At 36.2% G+C, this 22,196-nt stretch overlaps 3 protein-coding genes across 4 annotated transcripts; 2 read left to right on the top strand and 1 right to left on the bottom strand.

The window, feature by feature from the left end:
• Positions 1–323: 323 nt before the first annotated feature.
• On the bottom strand, positions 324–4,954 carry LOC137737098 (vacuole membrane protein KMS1). Of its 2 annotated transcripts, XM_068476467.2 has the most exons (8): positions 4,411–4,954; positions 3,299–3,510; positions 2,692–2,770; positions 2,166–2,465; positions 1,813–1,967; positions 1,288–1,404; positions 967–1,140; positions 324–859 (listed from the first exon to the last, which is right to left on the bottom strand). In XM_068476467.2, the coding sequence occupies exons 1-8, from the start codon at positions 4,481–4,483 to the stop codon at positions 704–706; spliced, it is 1,266 nt and encodes a 421-aa protein (XP_068332568.2). In that variant the 5' UTR covers positions 4,484–4,954; the 3' UTR covers positions 324–703. The 2 variants fall into 2 exon arrangements, with proteins under 2 accessions (XP_068332568.2, XP_088539062.1); XM_088682936.1 differs by lacking the exon at positions 4,411–4,954 and having other exon boundaries at positions 3,299–4,371.
• A 9,343-nt stretch (positions 4,955–14,297) lies between these two features.
• Positions 14,298–18,979, top strand: LOC137737917 (putative linoleate 9S-lipoxygenase 5). Its single transcript, XM_088683058.1, has 9 exons — positions 14,298–14,668; positions 15,123–15,418; positions 16,062–16,302; positions 16,428–16,766; positions 16,870–16,955; positions 17,049–17,156; positions 17,251–17,564; positions 17,654–17,917; positions 18,001–18,979. Exons 1-9 carry the CDS (start codon positions 14,401–14,403, stop codon positions 18,767–18,769), a joined length of 2,685 nt encoding a protein of 894 aa, XP_088539184.1. The 5' UTR covers positions 14,298–14,400; the 3' UTR covers positions 18,770–18,979.
• A 2,023-nt stretch (positions 18,980–21,002) lies between these two features.
• Positions 21,003–21,839, top strand: LOC137737423 (photosystem I reaction center subunit II, chloroplastic). Its single transcript, XM_068476886.2, has one exon. It carries the CDS (start codon positions 21,079–21,081, stop codon positions 21,715–21,717), a length of 639 nt encoding a protein of 212 aa, XP_068332987.2. The 5' UTR covers positions 21,003–21,078; the 3' UTR covers positions 21,718–21,839.
• The last annotated feature ends 357 nt before the right edge of the window (positions 21,840–22,196 follow it).

Below are 22,196 nucleotides of genomic sequence, written 5' to 3'. Positions count from 1 at the left end.
CACCTTCAATGTGTCTTTAGCGGAAGAGACGTAGTACAAGCTTCCCTGTACAAAATTGAGATAGAATCGAACTTGATCGACATGCTGAGGCCGGGGACGACGACAGACACGGCTGTGGAAGGTATCGTTCAATATGTCAACACCTCTGCAGCAATTTAAGCCATGTGGTTTTCCAGTTTACTCCTAGAGAGTGCAACAAAGCTTCACATCACAGGATCCCCTGGATCCTCAGGAAAAGGAATCCTCGCCGGATCCTTTTCCGCAGATGCTAATGTAACTGTTCGTATTTAATCAATAAAATCTTCCGAGAGAGAGAGAGAGAGAGAGAGAGAGAGAGAGAGAGATTATCACCGAAATGTATTATAAGCTTTGTCTTGCACTGCTTTGCAAAGAATAACATTCCAATTTCTAATTTCAACATTTAGTTGACGAAGGGGGTGTAATAAACACCCCAAATAATGCTTCCCCCAAAATTACACATTCTACAGTTCTCCATTACATTTGTTATCCTATACAAGCTTTCTAACAAGGACATGCACGGAACATTTTGGGGAGAGATCAACGGTGCCTTCCGAAAGAGCTGTATCTAGCAATTTCTATTACTTCTACTTGTCAAACCGAATAGGAGAAAAGAAAAGATAAAGGGAAAAAGAGCAGTACCACCATTTTAAGGCGCATGGCCGAACATTTTGTGACTGGTATTCTATGACTTCTTTGACAACAAAGCAACCTCCATTTCCTGCTGTTTCTTCAGATACCTCTGAGCGGTTGCATTAACAATCTTGACAAAGAAATTCATCAGCATAAGCCATACCATAGAGTTCCAAATTGAGGCAAATGAGAAGTCCCACGTATTAACCTGCCAAGGATTTTGAATTAGACAAATTGAAATGAACCCGCACCTGAGGTCAAAACCGACAACATAGAAGTTAAAAGCCAATGTAGCATTATAATCAGTTGAGTTACCTTGATATTTGATGAAGGAGAAGCTGTGAGATACTTTTCCTTCGCCGCATCAATTTTTGCAATGAGGTTAGGAAGGACAGCAGCAAAACCGGGAATGAGACTGAAAACCCAAATCAATTCATTCTCTATCCAATTAAGAAGTTGATTGTTGCAAACTGAGATGATGAAAACTGTCTGCATATATAGAAAATAAGCAAACCACCACCATTAATCAGAAGCCAATACGTAACATCTGGTTGCCTAAGTATATATACCAAAAGTGAAAACTAAAAATATTTTGCGTAAGTGAAACCAAAACATACCAAAAGGAACTTTACAAACCTGTAGATGAGTTTTAATAATTGCCTTTCCAATCACTGTTGCAAGGAAAAACTTCCAAAATGGAATACCAAATTGTCCACACATAATGCCAGCCAGGTCAAAAAGAGGATTTGGCACCTGAAAAGTATCCCGGTTAACTGGCAGGTTACAATGAAAATAGTAATGAAAACAATTTTATGATAAGTATAACAAGTTAACAAGTGATGCTTTCTGTGATCAAACAAGAAGTCCAGCAGTACAAGTATATATGAACACCAGCTTTAATGCGTAACATACTTCAGAAATCTCAAGACTTAAAAGTTGGATTTTAAAGACTAACATGAACTCGTAGAACTACTGTATGGTAATAGAAATCCAAAATTCATTGATCAGTTAGCATATCTGTTCGTGTAATATTGAATAAGAATTCTCTGTAATGAAGGGGAAATAATAGATTTCATATGGAAAAGCATAAAAGCTCACTTGGATGAAACTAAATGTTACATTTTCTGGTAATGGTATTCTAGTAATGATGTTCAAACTAACCGAAGCAAGTACTAGGATTGTAAAGAAGTTCAACTGCTGAGAGTGTGATAGAAGCCAGCGCTTGATTGGGTTTAGACAAGTAGCTATGAATCCTGTTCCTTCATTTGAGGGATCATCCAATTCTTCCACAGTAACTTTGTTACCAGACAGGCTTGCTACATGAAGCAATAAACCAAAAGAAGATCAAAATCAAATATATAAATAATGTAGATAATTGGATGAATGGTCTCCTCCCTCCCCCTATCCATTTTGCTTGTATGCTAATAGCCCTGCATACCTGCCCTTGGGAGTAAACACTTAGCACAAATATTAGTTGTATGAGAGTTTATCAACCTACGGTTTGTTCTGCTCACCTGCTCTTGAGATAAAATATGGAGGAAGCTCTCCAATTGCAGTCCCAAGACCCCATAAAACAGCCTCTAACTGGACCTGTGGTAATATGCTGCTAAGTGGAACCCGCAAACCATGTAATGATGGAAACAAGGGTGGTCCAAAGTCAGAGCAGTTCTTCCCAAGCCACGAAGGGCCTTGTTTTAGCTGTATTGTATCGTAGGGGGCACTTTTTAGATCAACCCGACCACACTGCATTGCCTTTAATGTAAAGAACGCAATATGGGGGCCCAGATATAGGACAAACGTGTGCAAACCAGATCCTGAAGGAAAAATAAGCAAAAGTCTTCATATATCAGGTAGGCTAGGTCAGTGCACACCAGGAAAGATGTTGCTAAGTAGTTAAAAACAATATCAGAGGAGATGCTCTTTCTTGTTCAAAATATGAAAAGCATGGCAATTGACAACCAGAGCATCCTTTTCCCGACCTTAAATTACTTGCACCATCAGATTCTGATATAGGAACAAGGATTTTGTCATGTTGCTTACCAAGACCAATCGAAGATGCAATTCCAAGGGACACCCACCATAAACCAAACTGGAAATATTTGACAAGTTCCTCAAGATGCTGCAGAAATATGGCAACTTGTATTCATAATTCCCAAGAAGCATTTAAACAAAACAACTAAGATAAATGCGAACACAGTATGTAATATCATGGTTCACCATCAGGAGGGTACAAATAATATGCATCTAAAAATTAACATCCACACCACACAAAGTAAACACATTAAAGATTGTTCACTGCCTTGATATATTTATTTCGTGTCAGCATTCTTAAAGCAGTCCTATCCAAAATAATATACAGCTAACAAAGATGAAGGTAGAGATTTGAAGTTGGTTCATAAGAATAAGTATCCTTCATGCAAAGGCATCAAAACACGGAGCCCTATGAAAAGGTCGTGACTTGTTATGACGCAATCAAGAAGCTACAAAAGGGTTTAGTTGACCCAAGGTTAGAATCCTATTTACCATATATAACAGCCCCTACACTAAATGAACAAAATTTCAGCGAGAAAACCTCTGATTCATCTATAAGAACATAACTTGCTGCAAAATGTGATATCACTAAGATAATCTACAAATAAATATATACCTTTTCATGAGGACCATCAATGGTAATTAGAAGAACTCCAAGAGACAATAGCACAATACTCGAAAGCATAAGCCAACCACCTCTTGCCAACAAATATGATATTAAACGCTTAACATACTGAATTACAGCCAAAATGAAAAACTTCAACGTTCTGAAGGGTTGTGATGTTAGTGTCAAGTTATCTAGTTCCTCTTGATGCTTCACATGGAGCCCTGAAACATAATGCAACTTAGTCAGTGAGAGAAGACTGATAGGGTCTACAGCTTCCTTTAGAGAGTGGTGATGCATAATTGAATTCATTTACTTTCTAATCATAGTTACTAACTTACGACTTATCTCTGCTGATATTGAAACTTTGGTGACGAAGCATTAACACAAGAGAAAAGAGGTGGGAAAAATAGTTTGAACAGATTAAGTTATGCTTATCAAAAGTGAAAAATGAAAGTCACAATATCTATAAGAAAGAGAGATGGCTACTGTAACATTCGCAAGAGCAAATATACAAGTTGAATGACCACGGAGGCGGATACTTCGGTGCCTACTATATCTCAGATGGAAGCTTTTTAACTAGAACATGACAGGAAAGCCTTTACCAAACGATTTAAATAATCTAAACTAGATAAAACATTTGTATCATGTCCTTCTACTCATAGTCCTACTAAACTAAACACACTCATAGAGCCAAACGACAGAATTGCAGTTTGTCAATTCATGATAAGCATAAAAAGGATTCCCATTTACTTCAAATCCAGTAAATCGGATAGTTTTCGAGATCAATCTTCATATCTTAGACCCTATTTCGCTTAATAGAATTGTTTGCTTAAGACCCTTTTGGCCTCAAATGTTACAATTCTTTTTTTCTTTTTTTTCTTTTTTTTTTTCTATTTGCAATCCACTTAATAGTTCAATTATCATCCTAATTCAAATTCCAACTACTAAACCTAAAAGTCTACTTCTTTCTAACATATCAAAATTTTCAATTCAATAAATTAATAAACACAAACTCCAAACATAAAAAAAATTCTGAGTTTTCGATTTGGAGGGCCAAAAATTACAGAAACATAACAAAAAATAATAATGAATGAGGAAATTAGAGAAACTGAATCACTTGCCGGAGATCGAAGCGTCTGTGAGTTGAGAGGAGGAAGAAGAAGAAGAAGCATTTTCTCGCTTAGGGGACCCCATTGGAGTAGGCTCGCACTGCCCCGATCAAAAGCTCCCTCCTTTATATATGGAAATAATACTATGAAATTTCCATGTATGCTTCGCGATAATCTTCTCTGATCTTCAAAAAAAAAAAAGGGTTTTAAGAGAATCGGAGATTGGAGTGAATCGAAAAGTACTGGGAAATTTTAAAACTGGATCGAACAGTTGAATCAAAGTTTCAGATCTAAGAAGGATCCTTCTCCAAAATAGAGAGAGGGAGGAGAGACAGAGAGAAACGACCCCAGGAGTTTGCGTGAAGTCCCGAAGTGGAGCTTTTGTATCTCTTTCGTATGGAGTGTCGGATCCTCCTCCTCCTCCTTGAACTCCTCCGCTAATCTCTACAAAGACCCAAGCGTCATGGTGTCTACAGTTTTAAGAGAAATTTTAAAACAAAGTCTCTCACGTTACCTTATTTTATTTATAATATTTGGACATAATCGTGTTAAAAACATAAGTTAACGGCAAGTTCAAGAAAGTGTTTTACTTTTAAAAGAATCTTCTTAATATTTCTCATGTTTTAATTATGAGGTCAGTGTGTTGAGAGATTATTTCACATGACATGTCATTATATAAGTAGATGAAATAATATGTTTTTTCACTTGTATCATGACATGTGTTTCGTTTGTGGCAAGTAGTGATTAATATGATGTTTTGGTTTTAAGTTTAAATCCTCAAGGCTCTTGGTATAGTTTAAAGTAGTAATGTTGTAATAAAAATAGAATTGTTATTGGCAGTCTAATATTCTTATTGTGCAATCCAAACATTTTATATTTAAAAGGAAATACATTTGTGAAAAGTGTATAATGTAATTTGTAATATATTAATAACAGTTATCTCCTCATAGTTGAGATAAATTTATTGTAATTTTGTGAAAAAAAATAACTTTAAATGTTCTATATTTAAAAGAAAATACATCTATTTCGGCCGCCACTTTCTCCTGTCTAAATAAGTTTATTCTTATTTTCTTTTGCCAAAAAAAAAAATCTCAATCTTTTTTCTTATTATATCTTTGATTTTCTTCCTAGTTTGATTATCCATTAATATGGATGTAAACTCCCTTAAATTTGGTGAAAGAATTGATGCTTTTTTTGGTGTCTGTTTTCTATTAGGTTGGCAGTAGCTTACATGGTATTGTTACTAGGTTGCCCATCATGAGTATTTAATTTAGTACATTACGAGGATGTCTTAACTTTTAATGTCGTCAACGAAACTTCTTTCTATTGATCTTTCAGCGTCATAAGAATGTATTTGGATCCTTCTTTACCCCCATCAACTTTGAAAGTTAAGTATAAGGAGGCGTTTAATTGATGAGTATTACCTCAGTCTATAACAGTGTCATGATACACAAATCATCATAATTGTTTCAAATATTCTAGTGAGTACAATATTAGGTATTCAGTTTCGACCTATGCATTCAGGATTCGAAATTTTTCTTTCCCAAAATTCGTGTGCAAGAGGGTCAAATATAATTATACTGCTAAACGGCCAACTGACTTGATAACATCATGCACCATTGACACAAAACAAACTTAAGATTACAAGTTATCACAGAAAGGGTCAAATATAATTTTTTAGCAATAGACTTATACCTGACCCTCTTGCACCACAATCATATAGAATCCATTTAATCAGCCTTAGAATCGGATGCGTGATCTTGAAAGATCTTCATGTTGAATTCCTTCCAAAAGATAGAGATGGTCGATACTAATTGCATTATTCACCGATTTTAATTTTTTGAAAATTTTTTAGCTAATTTAAGAGGCATGGATTGAATTTTTGTCAAACTTTCTAACCTCTTATTATTCTAACCAAAAACCCAAGTGAAATGTCTTAATTACCTTTAATTTACTAATCAATTTCATCTTCTCTTCCCCTCTCATTCTCCACATAAGGACAGATTAGTTAATGAAAACTTCACCCTATTGAAGACGTCGGATTCTTTTCAATATTTGCTTTCGTACTTGGCTAATTGAATGAGGCAAGAAGCTGTGTATTTCTACGTATTTTTTGGTAAATCGACATTTTTACATTAAAGAAATGGAGAGTTCAATTAAACCGTATATTTCTACATATTTTGTTTAAAGATCTTTACCAAATATTATACTATGCTCCGGTATATAATATTCTTGTAGCAATGAATGCAGTCAATGATCCAAAAGCCAGGGATTCCGAGGTACATACTAGAAAATCCCGAGATCTTCGTAGCAATACTTAGATATAGGAGAGATGAAGGGATGAATCACCACTGAGATGAAAGTGGTCGATTTTGTCGCATGTCTCGACTATAAAATTAGTACGCGCATGATCTGCTTTTTGCGGAATCAGGGGTTGTGACTCTATGAGGCTTGCATATCAAATGTGGGATCCTAAAACCATAGAATGGACGAGTTATCTAATGAGGTCTTGCCCAACTATTGCAACAATTGTAGCAGCTCAAACCTACCAGAAAATGAGCCACTTAGTACTATGATCGAGTGATTTTCTCTTCACTGGTTAGTGAGATATCTTATATTCGATTATTGCTAAAAATAAATTTGAACCATATTATTGCTAGCTCATTGTGAGATTTAACTCACTCCCCTACCTCCTTTGTTAAAAAGTAAAAACTTGCGAGAAAGGAGAGGGAAAGAGGATGGAAATAATTAATATTAACAAGGGTAATTAAGACTTTGTACCTAATTTTTTTGTTTTTTGTTTTTTGTTAGAATTATAAGAGGTTAGAAAGTTTGGACAGTTGCTTGTGGCAATAGTATGTACAAAGAACAAGAATTGCTTGCATGCCTAGAAAATGTAGGTTTTAGAAGCAAGAGAAAAAGATGCCTTGTCTAAAAGAATATCCCATCTTGTTGTGTTTGGAGGTTATATCCTTGTTATTTTCAGGACCATTAGGATCTAGAGAGGTTTGCACAGATAATGCTAGTAGACTATGGCTAATAACAGCACTAGGCACGTAAAGATTTATTCTTCTTTATAGCTCAAGTTGTTAAAAATTACTATCAACTAACTATTGGCCTAAACGTATACAATTCAAAAGAAAAGAAACAAGATAATTAGTTAATTATATCAACCTTTTTTCTTTTGTGTTCTTTTATGTTTGGTCTGTAAACTTATGTTCTTCTTATCGGTGATGGCATGCGTTGCCCTTTTGGTAGTCATGCGATCAAGATGAAGCTTAAAGACGGGTCAAAGAAATGGCGTTAGAGAGAGAGAGAGAGAGAGAGAGAGAGAGAGAGAGAGGTCAGAGACAAACAGATTACGGAAATAATAAAAACAAAACTGACGTCTCTATGCTACAGCATTTGAACCTTAATCCTTATAATATAAATATGTATTTTCCCTTAAAATAATCTTAAGTGGTAGGTGTGAATGTGAAGTGATGACCTAAATTATGGAACAGCTTCAATCAAAACTAAGGTCCACACTTCCACTATTAATTGGTTTTTGGTTCACCAATCAAAATGCGATACAACATTTTCTTATGGATGTTTGGATTCACGTGATAAAGTTTTATTTTATTAATAAAAAACAATAGTAAGAACAGATCGAATTGGTCTAATTTTTTTTCTTTATTTATTCGAAATGGTTGTTATCCAGAAGGATCAAAATTGGAAATTCAGTTATATTCGTTATTCACAGATGAGAACATTAATTTTTTGTTTCTCCCTACAGATTACATTATAATGCTCATATATTTTTGGATAGAATATATTGATTTATAATAAATTAAAAAATTAAAATTGGGAACAGTAGTAAACTGTCACAGCTGGTTGGATGCATGACTGCCAATTATCATGAAGCAGCATGTGTAAATTGTAATCATGCAAAACAACACTTCTCGTATGAATATTTTTTTGTGTACTTTCTATTTAGTATTAATATTATTCAACGCTCAGATCATATATTAGCCAACACTTTTCTTATGAAACAAAACTAAGATCATGGTGTTATGTTGTGCAAAAATTAATTAATAATTCATTTACGTCTGAAACCTGTATAGATGGACAAAACATTGTTTAATTATCTTCGGCAGGTACCGGGAGCTTGAATTGAGTTTAATTCTGCAGTGATGTATAAGGGCTGGTTTGGTATTGCTGTGTTTTGAAAAAAAGCTGATTCTGCTGTGCTGTGAGAATAAGTAGCTGTAAAATAAAGCAGCTGTGAAATAAAGCAGCAGAGTGTTTGGTAAACTTTTTTGTAAAAGTGCTTTTGAAAAAAAAAAACAGTATTATAATATTTTGTAAGCTTTTATATAAAACAGATGTGAAAAAAAAGCCAATTTTTAAAAACTGGGTTTTGCAGCTTCTTGTTTTTGGCTTTTTTCACCTAAAACTGTGAAAAAAGCTGAAGCTGAATGTTTACCAAACACAAAAACAGCTCCTAGCTTTTTTTTATACCAATTTTTTTCAGAGTCACCTCATCACCAAACCAGGCCTAAGCCAAAGCATATAGATTTTGGTCCTGCTTCATTACGGTCCTGCATTGGTGGTCTGTTACAAACCTAACTCAGCCCAAATCTCACTTTGCCTTGTTTTCTTCATGCTAGACAATTTACCATTTAAAGTGTATCACATGTAAGTTATGAGACCTTTTTTTTTTTTTTTAACAAACAATGGCGTTAGAGCATTAAATTGTTAGTTATTAAAGTACATAGGTATGATTGTTTTCTATCACTGCGATAAAGCGTCATCTGTAGTGATGTGGCTTAAATTGACAGAAAATTAAAAACAATAATTAAGAATCTTATAGTAGGGAGAACCTACCATTTTTAATGAATTTAAGGACCTTTTTTTTTTTTTTTTTTTTTAATTTTACTTTCACTCGTGTAATAATTCAGGACCAAATTGACACATTACACTATTCTTACTAAACAAACCAAGATTTGCAACTTAATGAGGGTATTAAGTCCCAAATGTGAACTTAATGTTCTAGTTATCTTGAGCTCGAGCCTGAAATTTGGATAAAAAATAACGATTCTCTCAAGAATTCATTATGACTTAGCACCTACAGACTAATTATTTCAAGCTAGTTTCCAAATATAATTCTAGATTGTTTAGAATCACCCCTAGAATGGATTGTGTGGAAAATGCTACTAATGCAGATTTGCTTGAAAAAACAATCAAAACTTTTAATTTCTCTAAGTTACTATTTAATTGATTATGAATTTCTATTGAATTTTACCTTTTGGTATCATGAAAATAAAAAAGCTAGTATTTATGCAACGAGGCCACAATTTTTCAACCTCTAAAATCTCATAACTGATCCCATTATATTCGTTAACCAATACTAAATTACTAATATGTCCAAGAAAAAGAAGAAACGTTAAACACACGAAAATGTTTCCAAGAAAATCATTAATTCTCTCTTTTCCCTCCTTCTTTTGAGGTGGGGTGGTTTCAATTCAAGTGGGGAGAGCACTTGCTCTCTTTCGGTGGAATGGAGAGATTTGCTAAAGCTTTCTTGAAGCATTTTCGGTTGCTTTTCAAGTTTCTTCGTTTTTGTTATCTTGTATTCCACTTTGCGTCGATTCCTTCCATGGCCAACAAGAAAAGGAGGGCATAGGCAAATTATTGACCTTACTATAACTTCATGCTCAAATTTGGTATATACTTGCGCGATTTGACTGTATGAATTTCTTTTAATTAATGTTAAAATTGCCTGCAAGATATCTAAAGTTTGTAATTATACTAGTGCATCTCGACCAACAACTAGAGAAATTTTTTTCGTGTGATGATCATTCTATACATTACCAATTCACGCATTATAACGAATGAACAACATAGTTGATATGTCATTGACCTAGAGTACAATATTAATATTAACAAAAAATTCACATGTCGTAGATTTATAATTACTTAGTCTGTTTTAGAAGAAAAAGGTTTCTTCAGGCGTTCTTCGGTTTTAGCCGCATGGGATTTTGCCTTCTGCAGGCTTGTACAATATTTGTAATACAAACAATAAATCGGAAGCTCCTTAAGAGGTTCAACGTCAATTCCATGGGCGATCAAAACTTATAGGCAACTTATAAGTACAGACTGTAAATAGTTTATTCAAATTGATATATAAACTTGTAATCGGAGCTAGTCTTAAAAAGGTAAAAGATACCTAAACGTCAGCCAAAAACAATTGAATTTGAATGCATGCATATCCTTCTTCAGGAAAGATGCATAAGTTGGCTTGTTCACAAATCAGGACAAGATACCCACTAAATTAACTAATCAAGTTTTGCTTTCTGTACATTTTATATTTGGTCAAAATACTTCTTTCTGTTCTTACTTTCTGTGGGTTGTACTAAATAAAAAATATAACAGCCAAAGAAAAGAAGAAAGTTCCAAATATCCATGTAAATCCTCAACACCATATGAATTTTCTAGGGTTTTTTCTTTTGTCGGATGGGGAAACGTAACTATGATTTCTGAACTTAAGCATCACACAGTAGTATCATGGCCAGTAGTTATTCTGTAATTTCATCTGCATTTCAACTTAATTAAAGTTATGAACCTAAACTAATGGCTTGATTGGATTCAAGAAAAGGAAACAAGGGAAGAAAAAAAACAACAGTAAAACAAAAATTGAAAACCTTACTCCTTCTGGCATGGATGTAAATTGTTGAAGTCCGAATTCTACAGTAATTGATTAAGCCAGTTCATTTCAGAAAACTAATGGTTATGCTTGGTTGTCAAGAAAATAATGTCACATCCCAGTTTAGGCTCCGCCGTAGCACGATATTGCGCGCTTTGGACTTACCATTCCCTCACGGTTTTTTTTTCTGGAAACTCACGAGCAACTTCCCAGTGGGTCACCCATCTGGGATTGCTCTAACCCAAACTCGCTTCACTTCGGATTCCATCTTCGAAGTTCCGATGGAATCCAAAGCTAGTGAGTTCTCAAAAAGCCTTGTGCTATAGGGAGGGGAACCCGGCGTCCTCGTTGGCACATTCATACCAAACGACATAGTGGCTCTGATACCATTCTATTACATCCCAGTCTCGGCTCCACCGTAGCACGATATTGTGCACTTTGGGCTTACCATTCACTCATAGTTTTGTTTCTGGGAATTCACGAGCAACTTCCCAGTGGGCCACCCATCATGGGGTTGCTCTAGCCCAAACTCGCTTAACTTCGGAGTTCCGATGGAATCTGAAGCCAGTGAGTTCACAAAAGGTCTCGTGCTATAGGGAAGGAAGCATGTACATATAAGGCACATCACCCCCCCCCCCTCTCCGTTGGTTGATGTGGGATCTCACAAAGAATCTGCGAGGTCGTGCTTGATTGTCAATAAAGAAATTGCCGGTATTGTTAATTTGTGAATTGTAAGAAACCACAAAGATTCACTTAAAACCCTAAAAAAATCTACTCTTTAAAATACTAAAAAACTACTCTTCCATTTGACACTAGTTCATGAAAATAAAATATATAAATGAGTAAGATAAGAAAGGTCTTTAGGCCTTCGCTCTTTTTGGGGTCTTATCTAGTTAGCACATTGTGAGACCATATAAGATATGATGAATCCAAGCATAAGATAGGGTCATTGCTGAATGCTCACCATGATAAGCATGTTTTTTATTCGAATAATATTAGATAGATTAAATTTATAGATTAAATTTTGAAAATTAAAGGACATGTAAGTTAATTATTGATTTATTACTTAAACGTTGATAGACGTGCACATTTTTGTTGGTGGTGCGTTATTTAGTTTGCAAATATAATCTCCTCAACATTTTTCTTTTTATTCCAAATGTTCTAACTAGTGCAACGAACCGTCACTGGTTACATGTTTGTAAAGTCATTGACATAAAAATGTAGAAGGATGGAAAAACATACTAATTAATAAACAAAACCCACCATGAAGTTTGTTTTTTCTTGTAGTGAATTAACCAATTTTTCTTCAAACGATACCTACGCCAAGTTTTTGTTTCTTCCCCAAGAAAATAACATTGATATGTTATATTCACTGCTAGTATTTGATTTGATTTACTTCTCTTTCTGTTTTCAATACGTATTTTAAGTCTTTCTCATAATCATATGACGGATTACAAACAATACTATTTTGACGTCCTCTCGTTTCCTAGTTCGTGTAAGTCTTCTCCTAGACCTGCTACGCAAACAGGAACAAGGAAGATAGGGAATAGAAAGAAATATACATAAATGACAATGACTACTTTGAAAAATTAGTACAAACTAGAAATTCGCCAAAACCCACAAAATATCCTAACTAGAAATCTCACCGATTAAAAGTTTCACCAAAAAAAAAAGCCCCTATCTCTCTGATCAAACGAAAACTCTGAAATGGTTGATAACAACCCATAACAGAATTTGATTTAAAATTGAACCCAAAAAAAATTAAAAGTTTCTAACATTTAAAGTTGAACAAAACATAATCCATACACTTTGAAAAAAAAGTCCCAGATGCGAGATTTGAAGAACTCGTTGGAAAATTTTGGAGGGCATTTTTGCCATTCTACTGTTAATGAACAGTAACGTTTCATTTGAGTTATAGTATATAGATAATTTCCGAAAACATATGAACACATCCAACCCAAAACACTGGCACAAATTAAATTCCACAATCGAGATCACATCATGGTCCAACGACTACTAGGTCAATGATAAAAAAATGTTACTTGTCAATGATCAAACCAATCTGGTTCATACCATGTGACATTTGACGACAAACCACATTCCATATAAAATTATTGTGTCATAGAATAATTAGAATTTCCAGTAATCACATTAATTAGTAAAGTAATATAGACCATCGTACAAGACCGCTAGGAAGCATCCATCAACAAAGCACATCGAACCAAAAAGGGTAAACGAATATTGCTGTTCATGCAACATCCAAGAGGACACGTCACACAGGAATGTGAAAGGTGCATATGAGCTAAAAGGATGGACACCTGACGCACATAATTCATAAAATATATTCTGACCAAGATGAGAGAATACATAAAATATATGCCAACATGTATATATTAATATTATTGCCTAATGATTTCAAATAAAATTATTATACTGTAATAACAAGGATAATAGTTATTACTCTTTACATTAGGACGTGACTATACCCAGTTGTTTTCTTTATTTTTTTTTATCATTCAATTAAGGAAATGTTAAGGACATCATATTTTTTAATCATATTTTATAGATTACATGATGCGACAGTTGATAGTTAAATTATTTATGTGATGATTTAGAGAATGAATCTAACCATTAATCACCACATCATGTAATTTACCAAATATAGTTCAAGTAGATGGTCATTCTAGCATCACTTACTAAACTAAATCAATCTTATGTACGAATGAATCTGTGTAATAGTAACAAGTATTATCTTCATGATTAACTGTTATCTTGTCTAAATCGAACAAATGTTTTTTTAAAGATGATCTCCATATGAGATAAAAATAATAAAATATTTTAATTATGACATTTGTATAATAAATCGATACATTTACGTCATGGAACGTATACAATTGTATGCACTTTATTAAATAAATACATAGCGATTGGGTTTGCCAAGATGGAATCCCGTCCTTTAATTGTCCACCAGTAAAGAGAGAAATATTAAAAGTTCCACTACCACTGTGGGTTGTCAATAAAAGTCAAAAAATAAAAAAAAATCATTAATAAACCCTCCTTCAAAATGAGAGATTTTTCAATGTAACTGGTACACGGGATGGTACCACGTATCATTATATAAATAGTGAGATATGTGTGCTAAAAATTTAATAATTTAAAAAATAAAATTTCCCACCATTTCTATTAAAACACGTGATATACCATTTGTATTCCCGTCACAATTAAAAATTTCTCCTTAAAAAGGAGGAAAGGATTACATGAGCTAAATCCCTTCCCACATTCTCATCCATCTTCCTGAGATTTTGACCTTTTTTCTGATGGGTGGGTTCTGTCCAAGTTCAACAACAGCGGTGAGTAGAGTGATGGAAGCATGTTGTCTGCAGGACAAGGAGAAGGACAATGACGACGAGAAGCCAGATTACATGGTGAGTGGGAGCAACAGAATCAGAGGAAAAGTTGTGTTGATGAAGAAGAATGTGTTGGACTTCAACGACCTCAAAGCTTCGTTCGTTGATAGAATACATGAGCTCTTGGGCAAAGGTGTTTCCATGCAGCTCATTAGTGCCACTCATCCTGAACCAGCAGGTCTGTCTCTCTTCCTTCAGTTGAATCGAATTAACAATTCACTCACTAAAATGCTTTGAGTTTTTCACACGTAAGCTCTAAATAAACTAACATTACATTTGAGAAAAATATATTACAAGGAAAAAAGTTCCACTTACTTGGTAATTGGGGAGGACAACAAAAGAATTTCACAACCGCGAATCATTCCTTGCATGACAAGTAGATAAATTACGAATGAGAGGTTTTCCTCCCCAGTTGATCTCTTGACGTGCTTTTGTATAAAACTTATAGTTGTGAAGGTGTTTTCTAGTTTACTAAAATTCTTTTGTTCAAGTTTTGGAACTCATGGTTTTACTTTTAATTGGAACCTGCATAAATGAATACAAGGTCAAAAGTTATAAATGTTGAAGAAGATAATTACTATGTTAAAATTTTAACAGAGCCGAAATTGACATAAATTCTTATTCATGTGCAGCAAATGGATTGAAATCGAGAGGGAAGCTTGGAAAGGTTGCTTACTTGGAGAAATGGGCTACAACCATTACATCGTTGTCGGCCGGAGAAACTAGTTTCACCACTTCCTTGGATTGGGATGAGTCCCATGGAGTTCCCGGGGCTTTGCTGATCAGAAACCATCACCATAGCCAATTCTACCTCAAGACAATAACATTAGAAGATGTTCCCGAGCACGGTCAACTCCATTTTGTTTGCAATTCCTGGGTATACCCAGCACATCGTTACAAGTACAATCGGATATTTTTCCCCAACAAGGTATACATTTGACGTTCAGTCTGGTTAATTAACATAATGTCAAAATATAACATGCAATAGGGAGACACATTTTTCACTTGTATTTTCTTATATATTTAAGAATAGAAGAAATCTGGATCTTATCTTATCCGACCCATGTGGTCAGATTTGTCATGATCGATCCTTTTAATATCTGTAGTATGAAGCTTTACTGACCAAAAGTGGAAATATCACAATCCACTACTTTTCCCGCTGGATTGGCACTTGTAGTTAAAAATATCATGATAGATTTAAATTTTTTCTAGATTTTCTTTTGGTATTTTGAGTCTTTGACAAATAAAATAAATATAAAATACAAGTGTACAACATTGATTATAAAATTATATATCTGGTTAAATTCAACAAGTTTCATGAGTTCCAGCAAATTGGTCTTTCTCTACTGAAAGATAAATGATTTCCTCGCACTCTTATCTATATTTACTCTTTACTTCTCCTGTGATCCACCAAATGAATAAGAGTGTGCAAGAAGAGAAAGGGACGTGCCGAATCACTTCCCTGCTGAAATCTGTAACCAATGACACGCAGAAATGCAACTAAAAAGCTATAATTTTAGCCAAGGTACTTATGAGACTGCACTGACTGAAAACTTCATGTTTTTGTTTAGGCCTACCTGCCATCTCAAACACCAGAGCTGCTACACCCTTACAGGGAAGAAGAACTCGCCAATCTCCGAGGGAGTGGATCAGGCGAGCTAAAGGAGTGGGACAGAGTCTATGACTATGCTTACTACAATGATTTAGGGAGTCCAGACAAGGGTCCAAAATATGCCCGCCCTGTACTTGGTGGTTCGTACGAGTATCCATATCCAAGAAGAGGAAGAACTGGTCGAAAAACAACTAAAACCGGTCAGTAACCTAAATGGTTCATTTTGCTAATCAAGTCCTGACTAAGTTAAGATATGGCGTAGAACACGAACGACATGAAGAATTCTTACGGTTCTATGACCAATTTTGTTTCATGCTTTGTACAGACCCCAATTCCGAGAGCAGACTGCCGCTTCTAAGTCTAGACATTTATGTTCCAAGAGATGAGCGGTTTAGCCACGTGAAGTTTTCCGATTTTCTTGCCTATGGCCTGAAATCCCTAGTTCAAATATTGCTTCCAGAACTTAAGTCTTTGTGTGATAAAACTATCAATGAGTTTGACACCTTCGACGACGTAGTTAATCTCTACGAGGGAGGTATCAAGTTACCAAATGGGCCTACACTGAAGAAAATAAGGGAGCGCATCCCTTGGGAGCTGCTTAAGGAACTGATTCGCTCAGATGGCGAGCGATTTCTCAAGTTTCCAATGCCTGACGTGATTAAAAGTACATACGTCATTCCCCAATGACTGGTATTAGATATGCTAAATTCCTTGAATTTTGAACATACTATCATACTAAATTGCAACGATTTCTTGATATAATGCAGAAGATAGGTCTGCATGGAGGACAGATGAAGAATTTGGACGAGAAATGCTAGCAGGAGTGAACCCTGTTAACATCACCCGCCTCAAAGTAAAATACAAGTTTCCCTAATTCATTTGACTATTATACTGATAAGGATACGTTCTAAGTTTGTTCAAATAACCATCGATATTCTAACTACAGGAGTTTCCCCCAGTCAGTAAGCTTGACCCTGAAGTATATGGGAATCAGAACAGTTCGATACGAGAAGAGCACATAAAAGGCAACATGAATGGCCTCACTGTTGAAGAGGTACTGCTGATGCTTCATTTGTTTCCAATATATTAATCCAATGTTTTTTTAAATGTATGTACTGAAATTATCATTTTTGTCCCTTTTTGCACAGGCAACTGAAAAGAACAGGCTATTCATATTAGATCATCATGATGCATTAATGTTATACCTGAGGCAAATAAACTCAACGGACACAAAGACGTATGCCACAAGAACTCTCCTCTTGCTGCAAGAAGACGGGACGTTGAAGCCTTTGGCAATTGAGCTAAGCTTACCACATCCACAAGGGGACCGTCATGGGGCTGTCAGCAAAGTTTTCACTCCACCAGGACAAGGCAATGAACGCATCGAGGAGTCAGTGTGGCAGCTTGCCAAAGCTTATGCTGCTGTAAACGATTCTGGCTATCATCAACTTATCAGCCACTGGTAAGATGCCTAAACATACAAAGTGCTGTATTGGAGCAACAGGTAGCGGCTTGGGTTCGAGTTTACACGCTTATAAATTTTATTTGCAGGTTAAACACACATGCTGTGATAGAGCCATTTGTGATTGCAACAAATAGACAGTTGAGTGTGCTTCATCCGATACATAAGCTTTTGCATCCGCACTTCCGGGACACAATGAACATAAATGCCCTGGCCAGGCAAATCCTCATCAATGCTGGTGGGGTGCTTGAGAAAACAGTCTTCCCAGGTCGATTCTCCATGGAAATGTCAGCTGTTATTTATAAGAGCTGGGTACTTACCGAGCAGGCATTACCTGCTGACTTGGTCAAGAGGTAAGCCAGAAAGCCCAAATTAAAAATAATAATGTTTAAACTTCCATCAAACTGAATGTCATTTTGCTTCTGTTCGATTTCAGAGGAATGGCAGTTCCAGATACGACTTGTCCTCATGGCCTGAGACTTCTGATTGAAGACTACCCGTTTGCTGTTGATGGGCTAGAAATTTGGTCGGCGATTGAAACTTGGGTTAATGAATACTGCTCTTTGTACTACCAATCGGATGATGTGGTCCAAGGTGATTCTGAACTCCAGAACTGGTGGACAGAGCTCCGCAATATAGGCCACGGTGACAAGAAGAATGAACCGTGGTGGCCTAAGATGCAAACAAGAGCTGAACTTATCGAATCATGTACCATAATCATATGGGTGGCTTCTGCCCTCCATGCAGCGGTCAATTTCGGGCAATACTCTTACGCTGGCTACCTCCCTAACCGCCCAACTGTAAGCCGACGTTTCATGCCTGAGCCAGGCACTGCTGAATATTATGAGCTTGTGTCGTCCCCTGACACAGCTTTCCTTAAAACAATTACAGCTCAGTTCCAAACTCTCCTTGGTGTATCTCTGATAGAGATTTTATCACGACATTCAACTGATGAGGTTTATCTTGGGCAAAACGATACTCCTGAGTGGACTTCAGATGCTGAAGCACTAACAGCATTTGCAAGATTCGGAGAGAAGCTAATGGACATTGAAAAGAGAATCGATGCAAGGAACAAGGATAATAGATTGAAGAACAGAGTTGGGCCTGTAGACGTGCCTTATACCTTGCTCCACCCTAACACATCAGACAAGAGTAGAGAGGGTGGACTGACTGGAAAAGGAATTCCCAACAGTGTCTCAATCTGAACCCTTTTGGTCTGTAAACTAGATGAATATTTTTAAGTAATTATAGTGTGACACCGGACAACGGGAGTGAAGGACTACCAAATAGGATGTTTGTAATTCTCATATTCTTTTCCTTGATCGTGTTAGAATATAGGAACTGTTATCTGATTCTTGTTTGGAGGTTAAAAAAGAAGGAAATTGAAGAGAAGAAAAAGAAGACGATTTCACAGATCTCATATTTGCAGGAATGTGCAAAGAATATGGCTCTGCACTATTTCCTTCATTCAGTGTGTATATGAGCGAGCCAATCGGATAGTACACAACTACACATCACATTTCTTATGAGTAAAGAAATGAATTCACCAATTTACAATTCAACACTCACCTGTATATTGTGAACTGATTTCACTCCAAGTTACCCTCTGAGCTTATTGAACTGATCCCTTGCCAATGCCTTGGTGAATATGTCTGCTAGCTGCTCCTTTGTTGGACTGTAAATCAAGTCAATTACCCCTTTATGCAGTACTTATTTGATGAAATGCTACCTTTGGTTAATATGCTTGGTTTTCCGGTGAAATATGGGATTCTTGGCGATGGCAATTGCTGAAGTGTTGTCACAATTCAAAGGAGTTACCTCAGTTTGAAGTTGACCAAAATCCTCCAAACAAACCTAAGCCTAGGTATCTTTTTCTAAGCACAAAAATATGCAAGTTGTGGGATCAACTCAAGTGATAACAGCTAATCTCTGCACTTGATTTCATTCTCCCCCAATATTGCTGGTTTGATTGTAGAACGTAATTGAAACTTGATTGGATGAGACAGCCTTTTATCTATGTTAAACCAATCGCGCCAGTGACACTAACATGGGTTGACACACAATTTTGTGTTACATGAGACTTTTTATTCTTTATTAGCTTAAATCCATTACTTAAGGCGTCTCAAACATTATGAAATTCAAGTTTCTTACCAAAGAAGGCAAAAGGGGACGAGCAGATAGAAAGGGCTAGATGGAGATTGGCCTTCGAGTCCAAAGACAGATGGAGAGCTTGTTTGCCTGCCTAAAGAATAAGCAGCAACTCGAAAGCCTAACATTTGAACAATTTCAGTTTAATCATGAAAGAGATCATCTTATATTATATTTATTTCATCAACTAGCTCTTGGTCTGATATTTTTTTTTTCCTTCCAATATTCAAATAGATTCAGACCAAAAAAAAAAAAAATATATCCGAATAGATATTTTTTCACCACATAATAGCTAGTAAAAACAGAGTTAGAAAAATGGCTTTCTCCTCTCTCTATTTCTTCTCACCAAACACTGAATCTACAAACTTCATAGTCACAGCCCCCTTGCTCTGGCTTGGGGCTCGTGGCAACCCCTCCTTTAATTATCTTCTCATGGATTGTTGCATATTTTACGCCTTGGTATTTCCGTCTTGTGCCACCTTAGTGAAGTTATTTATGAGTATTTTAATTTTATGTTGGTTTGCTATTGACTTTTCTTGGGTCTACCTTGTTGGAATCGGTATCTTCAAGATGGAGTTGCTTGCGCACAAAATTTATGTTGGCATGAACACGAGTTGGTTCGTTGTCAGTTCCTCTTTGGAGTTGACGTTGTTCTTTGTCAAAGAGTATCATCTTTTTCTTGTATTCAAGATTTTGTGCGCAGAAGTTCTCAGATGCTAATTAGCAAAGTGCTTGACCTTTACGTTAGGAATGGAGTTTCTTAGGCTTTGGAGTGCCATCTCAGTTATATCTGAATTTGAGTGTGGATGATTTCAAGACTTTAGATGCATTTCGCTGCTTATTCCCAATCCCATCTCGCTCTCAAATCTACTAGTACAATGACAAGTAGCTAGTTTGGCAAAGTTAACATTTTATGTTGTGTTAAAGTTTATTTGAATTAAGAATTCCTTAAATATTATCTCGAATATCCTCTTTGGTTTTGTACCAATTCTTAATATAATAACAAAACCACTACTGTTTCATCTTAGAATCACTATAATGTTACCGCTATCGTTTCGTCTCAAAAGGATATAATGATCGCAAGTTTCCCCATATCGATTCACAAGTTGACCAGAACCAATTAACATATGCAAAGAAGAAGCAAAAGCAAAGATGAGCCCTGCGTCACAGGTAGGACAACGTATCAGAATCATGTTCTTATTGGTCGATCCCATATCACCTTATCCAAACCCAAATCCTCACCACCCACCTCATATCCTTACAAATTCCCAATCAAATTTTCCAGAACCCCTGCGCGCCACCCCACACCCCCCCAAAAAAAAATTATACTACCACACAAGACAAACCAACCACTCTCTAGTTCCTCATGGCCATGGCAACACAGGCCAGCCTCTTCACCCCAACTCCCTCAGCCCCAAAGACCACCGCCGACAGTACAACCGCCCCATGGAGGCAATCAGTCTCCCCCTCCTTCATGGCCCTCAAGCCACTCAAGCTCTCCACCGCGAGAACAATGAGGATCAATGCCTCTGCTGAGGAAAAAACTGTGACCCCCACAAAGGAGGCTCCGGTAGGCTTCACCCCACCCGAGCTGGACCCAACAACACCCTCACCGATCTTCGGTGGCAGCACCGGCGGGCTGTTGAGGAAAGCGCAGGAGGAAGAGTTTTATGTGATCACATGGGAGTCACCAAAGGAGCAGATATTTGAGATGCCGACTGGCGGAGCTGCCATCATGAGGGAGGGTCCTAACTTGCTGAAACTGGCCAGGAAAGAGCAGTGCTTGGCTCTTGGAACTAGGCTTAGGTCCAAGTACAAGATTAAGTACCAGTTTTACAGGGTTTTCCCTAACGGGGAGGTCCAATACTTGCACCCCAAGGATGGTGTGTACCCCGAGAAGGTGAACCCTGGGCGCCAAGGGGTTGGCCAGAACTTTAGGTCGATTGGGAAGAATGTCAGCCCGATTGAGGTCAAGTTCACCGGCAAGCAAGTCTATGACATATGAAGACAATGTTGATTTGTGAATTTGCAATGTATTTAAAATCATGATGGCTATGTGAGTATAATTTGTGTTTCTTGTAATTTGATTTCATTAAAATGCAACTTCAGAAACATGATTTGGGTTAATATGTTTTTTCGTTTATATGTGATATTTTTACCATAGATTAGCTAGTAGGAACAATAGTTGAAGTAAAACGTGTTATTTTGATGGGGGGTTCTTCTAATTTTGCCATCCATATATGCAGGTGAGAATTTGTAAGTTTTATATTTGTATAGTCACTTTGCTTAAACAGTATATTTATATTTTTAATTGTTTAGGTTCCTCAGCTGAAACTTTGAAGCTTTTAATTTGGGTCCATGGTTCGCAGATTAAGTATCAATAAAATAATTTACACTAAATTTATCATTCCTTTAGAAGCATTCAATAAAACCTATACTAAATTCATCTAAACTAGCTATAAGAAGAGGAAGCAAATATGGCAT

The sequence above is a fragment of the Pyrus communis genome, chromosome 13 (genome assembly GCF_041283825.1).
Source record: "Pyrus communis isolate YQ-2024b chromosome 13, ASM4128382v1, whole genome shotgun sequence".
NCBI classification, from domain to species: Eukaryota; Viridiplantae; Streptophyta; class Magnoliopsida; order Rosales; family Rosaceae; genus Pyrus; species Pyrus communis.
The sequence above is the reverse complement of the archived record's forward strand: the minus strand, read 5'-3'. Positions and strand labels throughout refer to the sequence as shown.